General features: G+C 49.3%; 2 protein-coding genes across 4 annotated transcripts in view; both read right to left on the bottom strand.

Moving 5' to 3' along the window:
* The window catches only part of LOC144093463 (uncharacterized), a 195,895-nt gene extending 193,097 nt beyond the window's left edge, over positions 1-2,798 (bottom strand). For both annotated transcript variants that reach the window (XM_077626864.1, XM_077626865.1), the window contains exon 1: positions 2,474-2,798. In XM_077626864.1, coding sequence (XP_077482990.1) covers positions 2,474-2,699 — 226 coding nt within the window. In that variant the 5' untranslated portion in view covers positions 2,700-2,798. The remainder of the gene's footprint in view (positions 1-2,473) is intronic.
* Positions 2,799-12,880: 10,082 nt separating this feature from the next.
* Rbbp5 (retinoblastoma binding protein 5) overlaps positions 12,881-23,619 on the bottom strand; it is a 35,535-nt gene continuing 24,796 nt past the window's right edge. For both annotated transcript variants that reach the window (XM_077626860.1, XM_077626862.1), the window contains exons 14-15: positions 20,211-20,357; positions 12,881-13,086 (exon numbers count right to left, since the gene is read on the bottom strand). In XM_077626860.1, the coding sequence (XP_077482986.1) occupies positions 13,043-13,086; positions 20,211-20,357 (191 nt within the window). In that variant the 3' untranslated portion in view covers positions 12,881-13,042. The remainder of the gene's footprint in view (positions 13,087-20,210; positions 20,358-23,619) is intronic.

The following is a 23,619-nucleotide window of genomic DNA, read 5'->3' as shown; positions in this document are numbered from 1 at the left end:
CATGTTGGTGGGGTTTCACAACACCTTAAGAGAGCAGGAGAAAGGGCTAGCGCACAGTTGTTTTTTTTTTCGGCGCACAGCGAGTTGCGCCATCTTTACAATGCCGTACCAACGAAAAAGACATGTGGCAAGAAACCGGTGCTACAATTCAGAAAACGCTGTGTTGAACCCGTGCACAAAGAACCTCTCTCATGTTCTCGTGCGCACACAAACACAGCCCGAACGGCCGCCGCCGATAGCATGCGTGTGCAGCAGATTCCTTCGGGAACGGCAAATTGGTTATGCAGTACCGCAATCGCAACTGCTCTCTGCGATGAGCAATATTGCACGAACCTTACGATATGGTAACATAAGAAGGCTTTCAAGACAGTTCTGTGCAGAATGGAGTGATACTTGTCAGTGCACAGTCACCAACCCCCCTTCAGAGACACAATAAGATATTTCGGCAAAGGGCAACAAGATGGGGTGGGGGTTATGTGTTTATGCAAATCTTTTTCCCATTTTTACCGTACGTTTCTTATATTACATTTTCAGATTTGCCCTTCTGGGTGCATTCATGTTGCCGCCTTGCATTGGCAGCTATAGCTGCGTTCTGATTAACAGATTCCACACAGGCCGCTTACTATAGGCATGTGCGGCGCGGTCCATTGGCGTGCGTTCGATCTAGTTGCCAACAGTGAACAGGTCTGTGTATGCACCGAGGCAATAAAAACTGTACTCGGTTGTAGCGCTCGTGCCACCCATTTCTTGCCTGAGTACTACCGTTCCCACGCTGTTCGACATCATGAGCATGAAGCGTAATTTATTTTTCTGAACGATCCCCCCCCCCCCCCAATAGAAGCATGATTCCTTTAATGTCTTACCAAGTTCCACGCAGAAGTAAAAATATACGGTACATATTGCTTGCACCTCTAAGTTTGTTATTACTAGAGCAGAAACAAAAGCTACGGCAAGTAACTTGCTCATTGAGAAGCCATATTGTTGCGTCGCGGCGGAAATTTCCGGGATGAAAACCTCATAGTCAAAAACGCGCTGCTGACGGCACAAGAAGTTTTCAAAACCACATGAAACTATAAGGAAGAATGACATCACAAAAGGTGGAGCGAGAGTTTACAACTGTTTTTTTTTTTATGATTCAGCAGAAGTGAAAATATTACTATCCAGAAAAAAGCTAGGAAAAGGGGGGGGGGGGGAGGACAGAGCACGAACGAAAACCGAAACGTCACAACATGGGTAAGGTGTTCCCCCGATGATACAGAAAGCAAGAGGGGAAAAAAATGGTCACGATGGCTCAGGAAGACACGCACGCCCGTGCACCCTTATTAATTTCTCAGAGCACGAGAGTTAATTCGAAGGAAAAGAATTGGCGTTCATGTTGCCTCATGTGTTTGTTTTTTTCTTCCTCGAGCTTTTCTTGCCAGCGCTTAACAACTTCCCCATGCGGTGACGTTTCGGATTTTGTTCCTGATCTGATCCCTCTACCCCTCTCGTTCTTTTTTTTTTTGCTCGTGTTGTATAATCCTTTGAAGAGTCATGAATAAAGTTAGCTGTTCACACTACGTCTTGTCTATAGCTCGTCCCGACTTTCTAGTGCTTACAATATTACTGTGCCCTCAAGCAGCGCAGTTTTTCCCTATGCACCAACACCCCAAGTAATACTGAACAATAGAATAATGTTATAACATTGTAGATGTAAGTTGAATGGAAGTAACGTTACATACCACATTAAAACGTTATGTTAATGTTGAATATGGACACATGAGGTTATGTGTTGCGTGGTTTTGAAGTTCAAACTAAGCATTATGCTAATGCTGTATTCGTAGCAACATTAGCATAATAACTTAAGACGAAGTTGCAAATTTTAATCTTATTTTAATGTTCAAAATATAGCCATAAAATAACTTACAATGTTTTAAGCCTTGTGTCTCAGAACATTTCCCACTTTTTCTGCAATAAGGAAGTTTTTCGACTAGCAAAACTTTGCAGTGAAATATATAAGATGACGCTTGTCATATATTGCAAGCACAGCACAACAATATCATAGAAAACATTGCATGACAACCACCCACCCACTACTTATGGGCTGGCTATATAAGCTCGAGGCCCTGTTTTCACTTAGGCGAGTGTGATTGCAGTGCGTGTCGCCTCGTTGCCTAATGCTCCCTGCAAAGTGCTGATTTAAGTTTGGCGGATCATAGTTGGCGGTTCTGGCCTAACACCATATAGCGAAAGTTACAATATTTCGTTCGTTTAGAAAAAGTTAAGCAAAAATTATACAAGCTTTATTTGCAGCGTCTCGGAAACATTAGAAAAAAGCACATTAAGAACAATTTATTAATGTTTGACCAAATCAAAAAATAACGTTGTCTTAACGGTTCGGTGCTACCTGAAACCAACAAGGCCACACTTAAGCGTTGTTGAGCGAAACCCCGATAGCAACATACCTGCAAGCGCACATGACGCGACTACTTACTCAATACTTTCTGGCACACCGGACAGCATCCGCTGGCATCCACGTAACCATCGGGGCAGCCATTGACCGCCACGCAGCGAGAATTCCAGCACCCGTCTCCCGTAAGCGCGTCCCCGTGCCTCTGCAGGCCCTCAGAGAAATCACTGGCCTCAGCCGGAAATGGCACAATCGAATACACGCTTGCCGTTGCCAAGGCCGCAATGACCAGCTGACGCACACAGAGCATCTCTTCTGGGAGCCGGCGGGAGTGCTTCCCCGAGGCAAAAACACAAGGGGCACGCTGTCTGTCCAAACCATCGCGGCGTCCGCAGAATGGCTCATTCGATTGCGGGCAAGATGGAGGAGACGCTGTATACGACGTAGCTGATAAGATAACGGCGCTCCCTCCAGGCAACGAGGTTCCCCAGCCTTGCGTCTCATGAGCGAGCGAGCTTTCTGTTCTGTTTTCTGGTTTATGACAGGCGATTATAGCTAGGCTACATGGAGGCGGGCTAATCATGAGTGCTTCATTATAATTTCAGCCTAATTGCTTCTAGTTACCCCGCTACTATGAGCCAAGTGTCCTAACATATATCGGGCCGAATGCTAGACAAGCTAGAAAAAGGATACTTTTCTCGCGAATGAGCAAGCGTGTGACGGCCGATGCGACGCTTCAGCGCTGCTATAAAAAGATATAAGTGCGAACAGAAGCAAGCGAAGCTCGAAGCTCACCACGGTGTTGAAAACATGCTTGCGCCTTGCCGATTGGAAACTAATAGGTAAGGCTTGCGGGTTGGTTGCGCTCATAGGGCTTCTATGGTTGCGCATGCATTTTTTCTCAGGTGGCACAAGTGATGTGATGTGATGTGTGATGTACGTCTGATTAGTGATGTGCTGTGCGCATGAGCATCGAGTGATATGTGACGTTTTTTGATTTATTTATTTATTTTTTATTGATTGATTGATTGATTGATTGATTGATTGATTGATTGATTGATTGATTGATTGATTGATTGATTGATTGATTGATTGATTGATTGATTGATTGATTGATATCCGGAGGCAGCTCTGGTCGTCAAGCCGACGGTGGAGCCACCTAACGCTTGTATACCCGCTGGAAAACTAGCGGGTACACTCTAAACACAAATACGCCTATAGGGGAGTAAAAAAGGGAGTAACCTGTCCTCTGGCGCACTCAGGAGTGCGCTAGAGGGCAGCTTACTCTCTTTTTTACTCCTTTATGTTTGGAGTGTGCCCAGTGGCACGGAAGTCGAACACCGGAACTCTCGCGTGCGAATCGGATGCTAAAATCACTGGGCCACCGCTGCGGTACTGGCAGAGAAATTTTGGTTGGACAAATCTCTTTCATTACAGCCGAGCCCGAAAATAAGAAGGCGATTATCCACATGACCCACACAACTCTCTCTCTATCCATTACATCCCAGCTTCGCCTCATAAAGATTGAGGAAGAAACACGTCGAATCGATTGCGCAACCACTTTTAAGAAGTAACTACGAATCCGACCGTAGAAAAAGCCGCAGAAAAATTACGTTGCAGAGGCCACCCACAAACTTCACTTTGCGTTGGGGAAAAAATACTGCGCTGCGTTAGGAAGGAGAGCTTTCCAGTGCGTATATGCGGCCCTCTATATATGGTCGGAAGCTGTTGAAAAGGGATTGAAGGAAGCGTGGCCGCGCGCCTTATCCTTATTCTCTTGTGTCATCTGTTATGCTAAGGCGAGAGAGCTGTTGTCCTGGATAGAAAGAAGGAACGAGGCAAAATTTTTGACCGAACCGTCTCAGCTACGTGCAGTAGCGCAGACGCTACAAAATTCCAAGAGGCGGACACTGATGGCAAAGTGAGGTTGGCCTGTATCGATAGATTACCGCTTCCTTGCGACAAAGACGCTACTTTCACTAAAGACTAAGCTTCTATAAGCCAAGAAAGACGAACAAATGATACACAGGTGTCGCCATCACCAGGCCAATTTCGTAAGTGCGTCGATACAATTTAGTGCGGATCTCAAAGGCTAAGCTGCAGCGCCATTCACATCTAATCAGCGATCACGGAGTCCTATTCGGCGTAGACGTCACGAGTTTGAATCGAGTGGCATGAAAACTTTTAAAAGCCATTTCTTCAGCTTTAAATGCGTCGTTTGCCGCCAGGCAAACATCAACATATCCAGAAGGGGCCGAAACAGAAATTGTATAAAGTCGTCCTAAGTGTCCCACATAGGCTTGCGCAGTCAAAAAAGTCATGCGTCCTGGAAGTGTCTGGTTGACCTGAATCGGACAGCACGACATTACGCACGTTTGGAATTAGAAACACTGAAGTGGCGTTCACGTAACCTGAGCAGCTTGAGCATCAGTTGTCAAGGGCTTCATGGGGGTCATGCATGAGCGAGGGGGTCATGGTGATGCGTAAAAGGTTTGATAGGTCACATGAGTCATTGACAGTTAACGGGTTACACATGTAGCAGCAGCGGCGGCCTTACGCAGCAGGAGCAGCACCAGCCGCCGAAGATGATGACGCCGAAGTGCAGCCGAATTGAGCTCCCTCCTCGTGCCGGCGTCACCCGCCGTTCGGCTCCGCGCCATCAGACGTTCTAGCATTTCCGCCAGAAAATCAATCATTTCCTTCATCGTGCCGCTCTCATACTGATTGGTGCGACAATGCGATCCATATGGGTCATGGTCGAATTAGCAATTATGACGCCTTAATTAAATCATTTATCGTGGTTATGCCGTCATGGTGACGTTGCCGGTGGCAGTTAGGGTTGCATAACACTCCATTTAGCCATATTAACCATGTGGCCCACGGTCATGGTCATATAGCGATGATGACGCCACCGTACCCAGCAATTCTGGACAAAAGCGTTTTTGAGCTGGAAACCATTTATGAACGCAATTTTTTTCATATAATGTAAGGTTTCACTGTAAAAATCTATATCTCTACAGATCACCCGACGGCAGTCTTGAATTTTTTTTTCTATTAACGTTTATGCTATCGTCAAAAGCGCTCCCCATTGGTTTTCTATGGGCGTCTTAACTGTTCGATGGGACCGATGGAAAACTTTAAAAGAAAAATTTTAAAGAGAAGAAAGAAGAAATGGACCATTACCTCCAATATTACCGTAAAAGTATCTTACAATTATCCTATTTTAAAAATATTTGTCCGAAATTGCTCGACTTGTGATTGTTAGTTACACCGAGTTTAATGGCGCAAAAGGCAATGGATTGCGATAACGCCTTCATGTTGACGTCAGTGACAGTCGTCACGTGACGATGACGTTATTCGCGTGCAAGCATCATATCCTCACGAAGCAAGCCTTTGAGCGCTAACACCGTAAAAAAAAAGGAACAAACAAGCGTATCTCTCAAGCTTCCTCTCTGCAAGAGAGCAGGAGGCCCCCCCCCCCCAAAAAAAAAAAGAAAAGCCATGCATGACTGTGCAACGTGCATGCCCCATAGCAGTTCCACTGCGCACACGGCGTACGAAATGTGCGGCACGTTTGCAGCCGCGGCAACGTATATATAGTCATTCGTTTTCCCCCACCTTCTTGCGCGGCTCACTGGCCCTGGGGAGAACGAAGCGGGGACAAGAGGTCCTTACGCATGCAAATGCCATCTCGTACCGAACGAGAAATCCAATTAATTATGGGGAACAGCGCGAAAGTTGCGCAGAAAAGAGAAAATTCAAACCGAGTGATCGTCGGTGGCAGCGGCCACGAATCTAGAAGCGCTGCTTGAAGGAAGCACGAAGGAATAAACGGAATGAAGCAATGCTCGTGGAGCGGTGGAAATGCGCAGGGCGTGGGCGTCTAAAATTAAGCCCTTTCGTGCCTAAGGATATGTTGAAAGAAGTTTCGCGGCTGCATGTACGGGGTTAGCATACACTTGTGAGCCGGTTGCTTTTAGGCGGGGCGTGGGTAGGGGTGTGGGCTTTCTGGAAATGGCTAATAGTTAAGGCGATTTTCTGAGAAATTGCAGCACTTAGGTTAGTGTAGCCGACACTTTATTTTATACGGTGTCCCTCATAGCCTGAGTCGCTTTGCGACGTCAAACCCCCATAAGCCAAACCAAACCAACTTTTTATTTTCCTTAGATTTCGAAACATTTGCAGGTTTGAACTCCTTGCCCCTCTAACAGAGTACACTCCATTTTGCGATTTGTTCCAAAACGTCAGGCCACCCGACATCTGCGGCTGCCCAGTTGGCGCCGTCCGGCTTGTATGAATCATGTCAGGCATGCTTCGCGTGCGAGCGAGAACGCTCGCGATTTCTGCCGCCGCGGAGCAAGAACCTGTTCCTAGCGGTGCGACCAGAGCGACGTGGTTCCAGCAAGTTGGAAATTTTTCGCCGCGCAGCTCACTCGCTTCCATGTGAAACAGCCTTAACAAACACTTGACAATATTAACGGCGGTGTGGTGCAATGAATTGTCACAATGAACGAGACATGTGTAACATTTTTCGCGACGATATTTTTATGCCCTTTACTCTCGATATTTTACGTCGCGCTCGTCGTCGTAAAAATTGGCAGTGGCTTAAGTTGGCTAACCCTGAAATTCAGCGAAAAGAGAGTACGCTTGCTAAGTGTCTGAGGCTCGTCCATGGCAGCTCCGCTACACGCTCGCGACAGCCGTTCTATATATACCCACACAACCACTTGGCTATGACGTGGTATCACATGGTCTTACGACTCCCCCATCGGATGTCATCCCCTGGCTTCCCATCACCCCACCAGATGTTCGCAAGGTCAGAGGGGAACGCAAAGGTCTCCCGATGTCAAAAATCAGAGGTCAAAGTTCAACTAAAGGTCATGTGTCAAGGTCAGCGGTCAAGGGTTCGACACCATATCTGTACCACATATACACGGCTAACGTGGTTGGACTGAAGGTCGTTCAAGGTCATTCTCCAGCCTACACGACGACTGCTTTACCTAGCGTAGTAAAGCTTTTCGCTTCAAAACCGCAGCGCCCCTACCAGTCACGACGCGAACCACCGAGCGAGGAAGAGCGGTGGGGAGGTGCAGACAGGCACCGCGCACCGACGGAATCCGCAAGGAGAGGTGGATGCAGTGGCGGGAGCGTTCGCGACTGCAGCGGCCGGTCGGTGTTTTAAAAAAAATGGCTTGGGTTCAACCCCGCTGAACCTAGTTTACAGAGCAGAAGCTCAATTAAGCATAATGAACGGCGAGTCACGTTGTTCAACGCAGTTGCGAAGGTGAGCGAACGCCGCCGTCGCCGCGCGCCGCAGCTGCGCCGAGGCACGGAGGATGGATGGATGAAACAAAAAATTGGCGGTGGTTTAGCTCTGGTTAAACCTGGAGTGACGCGATAGCTACAGCTGGCCGGGCGGAACTTGGTCACGTGACCAACCACGTGCCGAACCACGTGGTCAGCCACGGCGCCGAGCCGCCGACAGCTGCTCCGCACCACGTGACCAACCACGTGACAGCGTGGCGGCGCCGCCACGCTGAAGGCTCGAAATGCTACCATAATGTAGCTATCGCTACAAAGCTTTATTGGCGGCAAATTTACTGTTCTTGACCTTTACGGGTCACTGGGCGCCGTGGTCGATCCAGGATGCCGCACTTGACAGCTGCTAGCGTGGCTCGGCGTACGAGAAATCGTTGCGCTTCCTCGTCCTGGCGGCAGCCAGCAAGTGCTCCCACTGCGGCACACTCGGGTGGCCTATTTTAGCCTCTAAGACTGCTTTAGGACAGGTCCATGTGACCTGCTCTAGTGTAGGTTTACCCTGGCACCACGGACATTCGTCTGCATATTGTGTAGGGAAAATCTTGTGTTGTCTGTGCAGGTAGGTACCGGTTTGTAGTCTGCGCCAGTCTACCGTCTCCTCTTTGGATAGCCTTTTGTGTGGGGCTGGGTAGCGTTTCCGCCGACCCCTGTAATGACCGAGTATGTCTGAGTACTGGGGGTAACAGGGTCAAAGGTGCCCGTGGAGCAAAGTGTTGAGTCTGCTCGGTTGACGTACCCTCGAGCTAACTCGTCTGCTGTCATGTTGCCCCTCATCCCCTCATGTCCCGGAACCCATTCTATATTATGTTTAGTGTTTGTGTCTTCTCATCGTGCGTAGAATATGATTGGCGATGCTATCGATCCTGCCTCTTGTGTAGTTTCTGCATGCTTGTTTGGAGTCCGTCACTATAGCGTGGTTTTGGCCTGTTGCGTTGCCGTGCGATATTGTCAGAGCAATGGAAGCTTCTTCAGCTGCCTCTATGCTTGGGTTGTTTATCGTTGTTCTGGTTATTTCTTTCCCTCCTTCGTCTGTTACAACGGCGATCGTTTTGCGTTGGTATCGGTACTTTGCTGCATCCGTGTAGACTACGCTGGGATTGTCGCTGAATTTCCTGCTGAGTGCTCGGACTCTGGCTTGTCGTCTTTCATGGCGTATATTGGTGTCGATGTGTCTGGGTCTTACCCGGATGTTGTTTCTGTCTTCAAGTGTGCCTTGTCTTTTTGTGTGTCCATAGGGATAGCCGCAATTTCTCCATTAGATGTCTTCCCGTTCTGGTTTGAGTGAGGCTGTCTAGTTGCGTACTACGCTGCGCTTCTCGTAGTTCGCGGAAGCTGTTCGATACTCCCAGTGCCATTAGATTTTCGGTTGGTGTTGACATTGGAAGTTTGAGCGCCGTTTTGTACGCTTTGCGTAGTATGGTGTCGATTCGTAGAGTCTCTTGCTTGCTTAGTTCGTGGTAGGGGAGACTGTACGTTACCCTGCTCGTGACGAGGCTGTCTATGAGTCTTAGAGTGTCCTGTTCTCTCATCCGCTTCTTTTTACTGCTGACTCTTCACACGATTCTGGCGAATTGCTCTGTTGTATTCTTAAGAGTCTTAAGATAGGCGATAGTTTTGCTACATCGTCCTGTGTTTTGCAGCCACATTCCAAGCACTCTGACTTCCGTATTCTCATGTATTGTACACAATCCACACAGTCCACAGTGACTGCGTTAGAGAATGTGTGCTATTATAAGAGCCTGTGCGCTTAGAGGGGTAGATGCGGCATTGTTAATATCGAAGGGACGCTGCGGTGGAGCAATTGCCGGCAGAGAAAGCAAGGCTAACCCCACCTGTAGCATTCAACACCTCAACTCAACTCTCAGGTATTGTCTCGTTTCCGAGTTTCAGGGTGATTTGAGAGTCGTATTTCCGTGTACATTTTTTTAATTCTTACGTATTCTGATTTTTCTGCTGAGCACGATATTCCTCTGACCCTGGCGTATTGTTCAGTATGGTCGATCACTCTTTGTAGCTGCTCTTTTGCTGCTAGGGAGCCTGTGGTTGTCCATATTGTTACGTTATCTGCATACATTGCGTAGCTGATGTTTTCTATTTCGTCAAGCACTTTCGTGAGTCCTATCATCGCTACGTTGAATAGTAGCGGTGATATCACATAGCCTTGCGGGATGTCCTTGTTTGGCACCGTGAAGCTCTCAGATCTTGTGTTTCCGATGCCAATCGTAGCCATTCGTTCCGTCAAGAAGGCGTCGACATATCGGAAGCCTCTGTTTCCGCAGTTTATGTTATTGAGACCTTCCGTGATGGCCGCATGTCCCACGTTATCGAAGGCTCCCTTTATGTCCAGCGCTAGTACTGTGTTCTCCACTTCTTGGTATTTCAGTGAGAACTTCCCCCTTTCATTGTAAGAGTACGTCTTGCGTGGACAGCCCCCTTCTGAAGCCAACCATGGCATCAGGGTAATATCCCTTGTCCCCCATGTAGTTTGTGAAGGACAAGGGATATTACCCTGATGCCATGTTTGGCTTCAGAAGGGGGCGTCACATGGTATGACGTCAAAGCCACAACGCGCTCCGTCGCTTGAAGGTCATTCTTCGGAGCGACCTGACTTTGAGGTTTTGCATGGGAGTAGAGCTTCCGCTCCAAATGAGCAGCGCAGCTCCCCCTAGCCGATGATCGGCGTCACTACCATGACATCGTAGTATACCGGATCTATCATGCTGCCATAGCAGTTAGTCTGACTGCAGGTAGTCGAACACGTGCCGGCAGCTCAGGCGAGGCCTCGAATAAATTTCAAACTGGCCCCATTGGAATTACCACAGCGGTTTCAAAGGACACTGCTCAGCAGTTCCCAACGTGGTCTCAAGGGATGTTCCACGAGAGTTGCCAAAACGAGTTTTCACGGCTACCCTATACAGCACCCTACATACCGCGCGGGGGTCCCTAATATTTCAATCCTGAAACCAGGCGGCAATCATCACTACGAAATCACTCGAACTCATCGCCACCGGGCATTTCTGATTACCTCCAGTGCTGCGAAGATGATGTCGCCATTTTTGGGACAGTGATGTATGTCATCCACTGCGCACCCAAGGGCACAACAGCAGCGGCTGAAGCCCGTGACAGCATACTGCAAACGAACTTCCTTTCTCACATTCACAGAAAAACGGTCAGAAAAGACTGCACCTACGCTCTTTCGTCAAGGCAACGTTCTGGTTCAATATGTGGTTCGTATTCAAAAGTTCCTGCGCAGCTACTACACTGAAATTCACCTTACTCACCTGATCTCGTATCTAACGACTCCTGGTTCCTTCTTCCAAAGCTGAAAGCCTCTCCCCACAATCGCACATTTACAAGCCATTCCGTTCGTACGCCAGCCGTTTTAGATCACCCCCAAAAGGAATGTCAATTTTGCAGCAGCCATGCAATCATAACGTCAACGCTGCGAAAAATGTGCGACTCTGCAGGACGATCATGTTGCAAAATGAAGGCGGCTAGAGCTCTCTGGAATCACCAGTTCCTTAAAAATAACTTGAAGACCTTCTGAATTGAAAGCATTTCGCGCACACTAACACGAAAAACATTTGTCAAGAATGTCCGGCCCACAGGGTTCCCGTCTAGTCGCCTATAAAAGAGCACTTAAAGCACCGCTGCAGTCGTCAAAGCCGTGTTAGTGTTTTCTTGCTAAGGACGAGGTCGCAGGTTCGATGCCTGATCGCAGAAATTTCACATAACCGACAGCTGCCGAAATGCAAAAGCGCGCTCGCAACGCGACTTCAGGCGATGCTAAAAAAAATTGAGAGACGATTACGATAGCCGGTAATGCGAAATTTGAGCGTAGCTCTTCGCGTATTTTCACGCCACGGCTGGCAGGTGGCGTGATACGCTGCTAGCCACCCTCCGGGACCTTCCCGTGAAAGCCACCTTCCAGTTGCCCATTCCTCCGCTCTCGCCGTGGCGGCAGGTGGCGTTTTGTTGTGCTACCACCTGCCATCTATCGCCTGTCGGCTGACAGTTACGGGGTGAGGAATTACGGGGAGTAATAAACGTGCTGTTAACACAACTTGTTGGGCGAGCTGGTTCAGATCTACCTCAGCCACAGCGCAGCAGACGTAGACGAAGCAAAGAAATCACAACAAAGCGCTGCAATGCATCTTCTTTACAAAACGTCTACGTCTAGCTGCCGCGGTGGCTGAGTGGTTATGGCGCTCGGCTGCTGGCCCGAAAGACGGGGGTTTGATCCCGGCCGCGACGGTCGAATTTCGATGGCGGCGAAATGATAAGAGGCCCGTGTACTGTGCGATGTCAGCGCACGATAAAGAACCCTGGGTGGTGGAAATTTCCGGAACCCTCTACTACGGCGTCCCTCACAGCCTGAATCGCTTTAGGACGTTAAGCCCCCTAAACTAAACTATACGTCTGTTGCGCCGTAGCTGTACGGCAGTATGCTGTTACCACTGGCATTTTCGGCGCCTTGATGACGTATGCACGAGACAGAATACGCACCCCGGCACTGCCGACGCATTAGCTGAGGCACAGCTATAGGCACGCTTACGTTAATGTGCTGCGGTGGGCTTCACTAATAATGATCTAGAGGAGGTCGGGAATTTGCATCGTTTTAGATTAAATTCATTAGTTCTCAAGCGTGGCATTCACGCCACTTTGGATTTTAAATTTTCAACGGCTGTCATATAATGTGGCGTTCCTTTTACTGAACAGTCGCTATCGATTGAAACGGCAGCGCGCATATGAAGCATGCAGTTCTGCCCCCCCCCCCCCCCCCCCCGTTAGTCTTTTGTACTTTCTTCGCTAATATTTTTAAGATGATTAGCACGTACAATACCAAACCTCAGATTAAATTTCCTGATGAACGTCCACCGTCCGCGATAGCCTTCATAGGGATGCAAGAAAACTAAACCATGTACTGTACATGCGAAGAATCGAACTCCGTAATTTCCAGCTGGGAGCTGGACATGCTGCCTTACCTGTAATCACGCCCACTGGATAAGGCTTTGCAACCCAGCGGTCACCAACGCCGCTAGGTCAAGCGACTCGCTTACTTCTCACATACAAAAGCTGATTTAGAGGTAGGGGGGGGTCTTATCATTCCCCACATGCTCATGGGGAGCGCGTCCAAAGGTAACGCACCCCACGTAATCAAGATACTACGCATAATTAAAACCAGGTTTAATGTGTGGACGAACGTGCAAAAAAGAAATAGCAAGCAAACCGAGATAAAAATGCGTATCAAACAAAAATCTCATAAAACGCATGAGAGCCAGCCGGCGCGCTGGGGATGTGATGCGATGAAAAGACGGGAAGACGGCACGATGATCACGCTGGTGAGTTGGAGCCTTCGAAGCTGCCACCGTCTATATCTGAAACGACACAGCAAAAAGAAGGGAAAAGTAGAGAAAGCCGTTAAAATGGCGTCCGCGGTTTTCGTCTTGTCTACGGCTCCATGAATTATGCACTATTCAAAAACAAACTTCAACAAACAAACTTTTCGCAAAGGAATAGAGCACACTTGTTTTCACTTGCAGTAAACACAGCCAGGATAACCGAAAAGCAACTGGCGGCTGATTTCTGTCTATCATGCAGCATTAGTGGACTCCCGATAAATCGAACCCGCTTAATTCGAACTTCCGATTTATTCGAACCGACACGTCGGTTCAGTGAACATCGAGCGTGCCAAAATGGTTCATGGAGGTCTAACCTCCCAAAGCGACTCAGGCTATGAGGGATGCCATAGTGAAGGGCTCCGGAAATTTCGTCCACCTGGGGTTCATTAACGTGCACTGACATCGCACAGTGCGCGGGCCTCTAGAATTTCGCCTCCATCGAAATTCGACCGCCGCGGCCGGGATCGCACCCGCGTCTTTCGGGTCAGGAGCCGAGCGCCATAACCACTGAGCCACTACTGCGGCGAGCGTGCCAAAAGACTCCCGTTTATTCGAACTATGCATAATTCGAAAAATAACTGACGGTCCCCTTCGAGTTCAAATTACCGACAATCGAATGTAAATATTAATGAGAAAGCTCGCTTAGATCGAACTTCCAGTTTATTCAAACTGGGGCATTACTCCCGTCAGCATAAACGGAATTCAAAACGTTCCCGTTAATTCGAACTGCGCATAATTCGAACAAATTTCCGGTCCCCTTCGAATTCGAATTATCCAGAGTCGACTCCAAATAAAAATAACGAGGAAAACCATACACACACACTGACACAACAGCGCAGGCATCTCTGAGCCGCCTTTCACTTTCCACGGTCGGCCGTCGTCGCGTTGCAGAACGTATCACCCGCGTCGCCGAGCCCGCGTGCATATTGCCGCGACCACATTTGCATAAACGCCGAGCGCACCGGTTCGCGGGGGCGACACGCGCGCTACAGAACGCTCCCACGGGGGTGAAAAGCTGAAGATCAAACGTCGCTCTAAATGAAACTGAAAATACAGCCAAAAAAAACCCCCGCCGAGAGGTCCAGCCAGCTAATGACACGAGGTGCTTGCCGGCGCTCGAAATAGCAGTCAGCGATGCAGCTATACTCCACCGCGTGCGTACAGCTCGGGATTCTGGCCTTCCAAAAAATAGCAGCAGCAGCAGCAGCACAGGCGGGCGCAGGCTTGGCTAATCACACACTATATACGCACTCCTCCTCAGCTTCCCGAACTCTGACCTTCCCCCTCCCTCCCTGGACAGCGCGACGGATACGGGCCATAAGCTTAACTCAAAGCTCGTATACAGCTTACAGGGAAGCTTAGCACCGAAGCACCCTCCACACTTCTTTCATACCTCTCTCTTTGCGACCGCCTACGACGGTTACTGCGCGCTCAGTGACAACGACGCGGCAGCGCACCGGCGGCAGCGAGTTAGCAGCCAGCTAAGGGAGCTCTGGCGCCTCCCCGACCTCCTCTCTGCTTTAGATTTAATCAGAATAAAGTGAGCGTAGCCGAGTCGAGACGCTGCTCCGAGTCGTACATTGCCTTGCTGCCGCCTGATTCGGTTTCGCAGGCGAGCGAGGCAGACACGCGTACGCTACCGCACAGGAGTCACCCGGTGGACGACGAAAAACGACCTATAATTACTAACCGGGCGCCAGGTGCCGCTCTCTCTTATACCTGATAGCATGAAAGTGCTAGCGGTAGCCGCGACGACTGTATGGACCGAAGGCGGGTGGGCAGAGGCCTGGAAATCAAAACTGGCTGCGCCGTTCCTTTCCCGGTAAAGTGTTTGTGGAAAGAAAATGGCGCAGTATCGTCTCACATCTCGGCGGACACGTGAACCGCGCCGTAAGGGAATATATAAATGAGGGACTGAAAGAAGAAAGAAAGAAGGAGGTGCCGTAGTGGAGGGCTCCGTAATAATTTCGACCACCTGGGGATCTTTAACCTGCACTGACATAGCACAGCACACGGGAGCCTTAGCGTTTCGCCTTCATCGAAACGCTGCTGCTGCGGTCGGGTTCGAACCCGGGAACTCCGGATCAGTAGCCGAGCGCCCTAACCACTAAGCCACCGCGGCGGAGTTTATCTCCGGCTTTCCCATCGCATCTGGGAAATGGAACGCTATTATTCCTAATTGCCGCCGCATGATCTGGGTAGCGACCAATCCTCACTCTCCAACACTGACCGACTCTGGCTTCCGCATTTGTCACGTCTCTCTTCACATACCAGCCTGTCGCAACACGTGGCGTCTTCGACAGAACAAGACTGCCGCGACCGTTTCTGAAGCGGGTTTGCGACGGAGCGGCAAAGCCACGGACTTTGGCAACGCCGAGGTCGCCAGCCCCTTTGACGAGAACGTGTGTGACGACGTGAAGCAGCGCTATCGCTATCCACTTACGGGTGATAAAGTGTCTCCTGATAGCAAGAGTAGCGGTGGTAAGGGCAGCCCGGTTAGTTTTGGCAAAGACTGTACATTCTCCCGTCCCGCGGCTGCTACATACAGCGCTCTCTATCCACACTGCGCCTAGACCAGCGAGAAGGCCTGAGCACGACCTCCTTTTCCGGGTGCCTACACCACTGCTATGATAGCCATCATACCACTACTGTGACATGGTAGTCGTGGTGCGGTCGAATGGGAGGAATCCAGTAGGCGTAAAGGTGCACGTGCATGGCTGCCGTTGTGAGAGGCAGGAGCGCGCCGGCCATCTCATGCGCCTGACTCTTGTCGCAGCTGCCGAGATGTCGCATCTTGAGCCACTATAACACCCGCCGCGGTGGCTCAGTGGAATTAGGGCGCTCGGCTACTGAGCCGGAGTACACGGGTTCGAACCCGACCGCGGCGGCTGCGTTTCGATGGAGGCGAAATGCAAAAACGCACGCCCGTGTGCTATGCGTTGTCAGTGCAGGTAAAAGATCCCCAGGTGGTCGAAATTATTCCGGAGCCCTCCACTACGGCACCTCTTTCCACCTTTCTTCTTTCACTCCCTCCTTTACCCTTCCCTTACGGCGCGGTTCAGGTGTCCAACGATATATGAGACAGATACTGCGCCATTTCCTTCCCCCAAAACCAATTATTATTATTAAATTATTCCGGAGCCTTCCACTACAGCACCTTTCTTACTTTCTTCTCTCAGTCCCTCCTTTATCCCTTCCCGTACGGCGCGGTTCAGGTGTCCGCCGATATATGAGACAAATTGCGCCATTTCCTTTCCCCCAAAACCAATTATTATTATTATTATTATTATTATTATTATTATTATTATTATTATTATTATTATTATTATGTGAGACAGATACTGCGCCATTTCCTTTTCCCAAAAACCAATTTTTCAATTTCACTATGACAGCTGTCACTTCCCGGTTGGTTTTCGAGTTCCTGCTGCCTACCATCGCATGATGACCGGAGAGGCACCGTCGACAGAGCCACCCCTGCCAGACCCAACCTCGGCCAGGAACTGTTACGAGAGAGTTTTCGGGTCACAACGCATTACACCGACCACGAGGCCGGTTTCCAATGCAGAAAGTCCCAGATACTGGTGTCGTTGGAAAACGAGATAATTCTAAACAGACAGGCCTCGGGCGACCGCTTGAAGTGCCAAACAGAGAATTTTTAGTTCGTCAGCACTAGGACTTCCACTCCGCCGAAAAGCTGCTCCGTCCGTCCGTCCGTCTGTCTCAAGCCTGCTTCTGACCTTCCCAACGCCGCCCCGTTGTCTGTCTGTCTGGTCCCTCCACGATCTGGAAGAGCTGGCTGCCAACCGCCTGGGTGGCAGGCGGGACACCTAGGTCACGGGACCTTGTGACGTCATCAAAACCTGCCCACCGTGGCTGGTGGCAGTTCAATTAATGATTAGACGCCAGAGGTTCCTCAGGAAGAGCAATCTGGATCCCACAAGCCCCACGGGATGGCAGCACCTGCCACTGCAGGGCAGTGGCGCGTCGCTTAACCGCTGCACCCCAGCACCAGGAGCGGTATAAGGAGCCCCAGCAAGGAATGACCAATTCTACTTTAAGTACAAGTCTAGAATGATGTAATATTACGCAAACTTACATCATATGATAAATCAACCAACGTAAGCCAGTCAAATCAAGCAAAACCATAGAAAGCCAATATAAACCGCGCAAAACCAGGGCTAACGCTGTGTTGTACGTGCCTCTCTACGCCCTGTATTTGCGCTGTTCCCCGTGCTAGCGCACGATAATTCGTGAAAAGCCCCAAACTAAACCGGCCGTGATTTTTTTTTCGGGGGGGGGGGGGGCAGTTTTAGGTGTAAGATATGGCGCAAAGGGAACGTCCGTGCGTTTTCGGAAAACTTTAGAAACCGAAATTTTCCGGGTTCTTTTTTTCAAATTGCTAGATTTTCTGAATTTTTGCAGGGAAAAGGGCGTCATGCATAGGAGTTTTCGCATCTAATTTCGGGAATTTTCGGTTACGAGATGGAACAATACTGAAGCCAAAATAAAGCTGGAAGCGCGGCGCGCACGTCTTCTGGCCACCCATGCCGAGCTTGCAAAACGAAGCGCGGCGCGCCGAGGGGGGGAAAAGGGGGTGGGGGAGAGGAGGGAGGGGGGGGGGGACAAAGGGGGAAAAGTACGGGAGAAAGCTTGAATGGGAAGGCGCCAGTTCCGGCCACGTCAAGTGCACCCGCACCGTCGGTCGACTCGGCGTAAACAAGGAAAGGTCGCGCCGCCGCCACACACGAGTCACAGCAGAGGCCTGCGCGCCAGACGTAAACGACCGAAACTTCCGTTAAAGGGGGGGGGTCTTAAGCTTTCGCAAGCAAGCATGGCAAGCAAGTCGAACCACTGTAATGTTTTACGAACTGCGTTTTTTTTTTGCTCAATGCACTCGTACCAACAATTATTGCTCTTAACGCATACCGTTTAAACGCAAATACATCTATCTTTCTAACTACTATCGCTCACTCGGCTACTGATCCGGAGTGCCCGGGTTCAAATCCGACCGCGGTGGCCGCGTTTCGATATGGAGGCGAAACGCTAAGGCACCCGTGTGCTGTGCGATGTCAGTGCACGTTAAAGATACGCAGGTGGTCGAAAATATTCCGCAGCCCTCCACTACGGCACCTTTTCCTTTCTTCTTTCACTCCCCCTTTATCCCTTCCCTTACGGCGCGGTTCAGGTGTCCGCCGATATGTGAGACAGATGCTGCGCGATTTCCTTTCCCCAAAAACCAAATTTCATATTTTTTTTTCAGGGTGGGCGCGCTGCCTATCCAGTGTGCGGAACGCACTCAACGTTACAGCTAGACGCCAAGCCGCGTCTGCTTGTCTGATACACCACAGCTTTCCCTCTCTAACCAGCTAGGTTCAGCAGTCGTTAAACCGCAGCAACTAATTTTTCCGGTTCCACACTCGCAACTCCAACAGTGCGGCCGCCTCTGAGCCTTTACTCAAACAAAATTAGCCGCCGCAATGGCTCCGTGGTTATGGCGCTCGGCTGCTACCCCGGAATACGCGGGTTCAATCCCGGCCGCGGCGGTCGCATTTCGACGCAGGCTAGAGGCCCGTGTGCTGCGCGGTTCCAGTGCGCGTTAAAAGGACACCAGGTGGTCGATATTATCCGGAGCCCTTCACTACGGCGTCCCTCATAGCCTGAGTCGCTTTGAGACGTTAAACCCCATAAAAACCAGCAAACAAAATTAAGGCTTAAAACTTAAGACGCCAATACAGTCGCCACACGCCAGGTGACGTTTGTTCCTGTCCTGGCTACGACCGGGCTCAATTAAACTGGCCACGTCATAGTATATATGCACTCTCCTTACTCCATCATCTTACCAGTCCACACGTGCATCGAAAAACAAGCACGCGGGAGCGCCACCCTACAATGCGCCTAAGCATGTCTATCGGATTTAGGACTACTGCCTAAGTTTATTGAGGGGCTTTACTACTCCCACAGTGATAGTGCATCCCCATTGAAACAGAGCGAACTAGGAAAACGTTGGAAGAATAGAAGAGGTGAGGGGGGGGGGGGGGGCTTTCAATATTAATAATAATAAAAAGGCTTGCCCCCTTATTTTCGGCGAGCGAGCACGGTGGCGGACAGCACAAACGTTTTTTCAGCAGTTAGTATTGCCTCGTGGCATAAAAGGGCTTATAGTATATGTATCGGAAAATATTTGCTGAACGAAGTCCTGAAGAAACTGACGACGTTCTATTCGGCACAACATAGGGGGCATTGGCACAATGCAGCTCTTTTAAGAGATCAGCGAAAACTTGTTACACCAAGAATTTGAAAAGCTACGTGACAGCAGACCTCTTGGGCCTCTTAGGGCGCACCTACTGTCAATAAAGTTTTTTTTTCACGCGTTTCCGCAGCAAATTTCACCATAGGCGCGCGGCTAGCCGACACTAGCAAGGCCAAACAATCAAAACGCCGAAAAAAAATTGAAATTTTTTTTGCGGGGGGGAGGGGGGGGGGAGGGAATGGCGCCGTATCTGTCCAGCATATCGTCTGACACCTGATCGAACTGCGCCTTAAGGGAAGGAATAATGGAGGGAGTGAAAGAAGAAAGGAAGAAAGAGGTGACGTAGTGGAGAGCACCTCTTTCTTCTTTTCTTCTTTCGCAAGCCGACCACAAGAAATGAAATGAAAATTGGCTTTGAGGAAAGGAAATTGCGCAGTAACTGTCTTGCATATCTCGAACAGAGCCCTAAAGGAAGGGATAAAGGGGGGACTGAAAAAAGAAAGGAAGAAAGAGGTGCCTCCGGAATAATTTCGACCACCTGGGGAATCTTTTAACGTACACTGACTTCGCACAGCACACGGGCACCTCATGCGTCTCGCCTCCATCGAAACGCTGCCGCCGCGGTCTGGTTCGAACACGCGTACACCGGCTCAGCAGCCGAGCGCCCCATCCACTGAGCCACCGCGGCGGCTCCGACCACAAGGCAAAAGTAGGTTCAAAACTTTAAATGTATTGACAGTTTGGCCAATTTGGCTCGCAGGCCGGAGCCTTCGCTAGCAGCGAGGCAACAGAATCTGCGCACGAGGTCGACCAGCGGGCCGGAGATTGGGATGAAAGAGAGAGGCCGAACCTTTCAGTTTTGTCAACTTGGACGACCGGGGCGGTTTGGCCTCCTGGCCGTAGCCGCCCTGCGAGCCGGACTTGACGGGCTTCTGGCGGGGCTTGCGCGGCTGCTGGCTCTTGTCCTTCACCTTGGAGCTGAGTAGCGGGTGAGTCTCTGCGAATGCGCCGAAATGGGGGGAAGAAGAAAATACACACGCTGGGTCACGCACGTGCAATTGTGGACGACAGCAAGGCGCTTTTGCAACACTTGCAGCCCGAGCTAAAAAGAAAAAAAAAAGACTATTTGGAACTTCCAGAGACACGAGTGCACGGGATTAATTGAAATCCGACCTCTTCCGATTGGTCCCGGTTGCTTTTTGAAGTGCCAATAGGTCTGTTTTGACTGGTGCCCTCCACACAATCGTGTAAAGCACGCGTGAGGCGCACTGCAGAACAAGCCGATGTTTACGATTGAATAGACCGCGGTTAAGCTCTTCATATGTCTCAAAAAGATATATCGTGCCCAACAGGCAGCAACCAATATAGCCACCTCACACCACCAGAGCGCGCCATAGGAGCGCTCTAGACAGGCGTATGAAAGTCTGTAACAAGCACGAAACGAGACCTATAACGTGAGGCCGGCGTAGACACAACTGCACAATATGCCGTACATTCCCGCCATGCAGAAGCACACATTCGGCTAATAATAATAATAATTGGTTTTTGGGGGAAAGGAAATGGCGCAGTATCTGTCTCATATATCTTTGGACACCTGAACCGCGCCGTAAGGGAAGGGTAAAGGAGGGAGTGAAAGAAGAAAAGAAGAAGAGGTGCCGTAGTGGAGGGCTCCGGAATAATTTCGACCACCTGGGGATCTTTAACGTGCACTGATATCGCACAGCACACGGGCGCCTTAGCGTTTTTCCTCCATAAAAACGCATTCGGCTGCCGCGAGGAAAAAATTCTAAGGGCACTTGTCTCCTTACGTGAGGGAATGCGAAAGCATGTGTTTTGAGGAAAGGACGCAGTAGCTCTCAGAACTCTGCATCTCGGAGGACATCTCAAACGCGCCTTAAAGCATGCAACTGAAGGTGCACATGCCATCGGTCCGAACCCCGTCGCAAGTCTCAGAAAGCATGCGATTGAAGGTGCGCACGTCATTGGTCCGAACCCATGTCGAAAGGTAGTCCCCAATTTGACTAAAACATTTAAGCTACATGCAAAGTGAAATGCTATGACACCACCCAGAATGCTGTGTGACGAACGGTTGCTCGGAATTTCTCTGGAGAACCGCCACCACACCCGCTCCTCGGTTCAGGGTTGCAGTCAAAGGAGGGCGCGCGGAAACAGACATGCATGATTGAAAAGTTTAGAAGCGAGGAAGCGGAAATCCGAGGAAGAAGACGTCGACTCGACGGATAGGCATCCATTATGATATCCGATAACCCGAGCGCGCTGCCCTGAAATCGAGCGTTCCGCATATTTTTCTCGGAAAAATAGTGCCCCTATTCGTAAAAGGAGTAAAAGTGCCACAATACAAAAAAAAAAAGCGAAGTATAGTATCACTCGGCCAAACAAGTTTTATTTTTAGGACCCCAGAGGCGCGCAAGGGCTTTTTTGTTATGTATAATTCTTTATAATTTATGAACGTGAACGAGAGAAAAGAAGAAAATAGGAGGGCGAAGGATGAAAAACGTGTTGACTACCATGAAGACAGGAAAAAAAATGTTCGTGCGTTACAAGACTGCAACTAATTACCGAATTCCTTCCATAGGGAAATTACCTGCCATGGTGGCCCTAAAGTGGCTCAGTGGTTAGGGCACTTGGCTACTGATCCGGAATACCCGGGCTGAACCTGGCTGATGGAGGGGAAACACAAAGGTGCCCGGGAGCCCTCCACTACAACACCTCTTTCTTCCTTTCTTCTCTCAGTCCCTCCTTTATCCCTTCCCTTACAGCCCTGTTCAGGTGTCAGTGGAGATGTCGAACAGATACTGCGCGATTTCCTTTCCCCAAAAAACAGCTTTCAATTTCAAAATTAAAATTCACATGAAAACACACAAAGGAGGGAAGAGTGAAGGCACAACATTTTGCTTTCTCCCTGCCACAGGCATGCTGCAAAGCACACACACACAGAAGGACTGTGACATGCTTTACAGCAAGAGTGGAGTTGGCAGGCACACAAGAACAGCACAGATGCCTTACGGAGACCCTATTGAGAATGTTACAAGCCTTCGCACTTGTTGCACTTTTCTTGTCCTCACATTTATCCTTTTCAAACTGCGCACAGGCTTTCTACCAAGTCACGCTTATTGCAGACAACTGCATTTGCAAAATGTTAGTTGAGGGTCGGGCACAGACACTTGAAAAAGGAAGACAAGGTGAGGCTAAGGGCATGGTTGATAACCAGCTTGCTCTGCTACATCCTTGTGCACTTCCTAATCAAGCTACCAGCTACCCAGCATGATACTCCCAAGAAAAAATTCTCCTGCACCCATCTGGAACCAACGGACTTGAGGAAAGCATGACACCCTCTCCTCCAGCCACTAACCTCTAGGTAGTGGCTACATATTAATCCTTTAGATGGCTTGCTACAGTAAAATGCTTTCATCTCTTTTATATTTTTCTTTTCCTTCTTGACCTGCTCTACAACATGTATTGCTATGAATGCAAACTACTTTTACTATTCACTGCCCACTGCAATGGACCTCGATTCCACCACTGTGCCCAATCTGTTTCTGTAGATTCCTCATTCAAGAGTGCTTTGCAACAATTAACCTGAAAGTATACATGCCGAGGCAAACTAATCAAAACGACTGTGCCTGCGACATAACATAGTTTTGGGTGCTGTGATGGAAATATTTTATGCATTTTGTAATCTAAAGCCTGCAAATAAAGGGCCAAGATGTGTACAAATAGCATAAAATCCAAAGCTATTCTCCCATAAATGCTGTTGCAACTGCCTGCAAAACCCAAAACTGTTCCTTGAAAATGTACAGCATAGTGGCAGTGTGTGACAACACAAATTTAGCTCACCGTCTAAATGGACACTGAGGACAAATGAAAGTTGGCCTGTATCTATACACTACAACATTCTGACGACAAAAGGACCACTCTCACCAAAAACTGAGCTTTCATAAGCTACAAAAGATTAAAAAAACAAGACACAGGCGTCATGATCATCGGCCAATTTCATAAGTAAACTACTTGCGCCAACAATGAATTTTTGGTGCGGATCCCAGAGGCCATGCTACTTTGCCCTTTACTGCAAAATGGCAGCAATCAGTCCTTGGTATGGACATCATGAGTTTGACTCAAGTGGCAGGATAATTTTTTAACCAATTTTCTCGAGCAAAAACGTTTTTCTTTTTTGCTGCCACACAAACATTAACATACTCAGAAACAGCCAGCAAATAAATTTTGACAAAGAACAATAA

The sequence above is a fragment of the Amblyomma americanum genome, chromosome 6, assembly GCF_052857255.1.
Source record: "Amblyomma americanum isolate KBUSLIRL-KWMA chromosome 6, ASM5285725v1, whole genome shotgun sequence".
In the NCBI taxonomy this organism is placed as follows: domain Eukaryota; kingdom Metazoa; phylum Arthropoda; class Arachnida; order Ixodida; family Ixodidae; genus Amblyomma; species Amblyomma americanum.
This window is presented reverse-complemented; position numbering and strand designations above follow the sequence as displayed.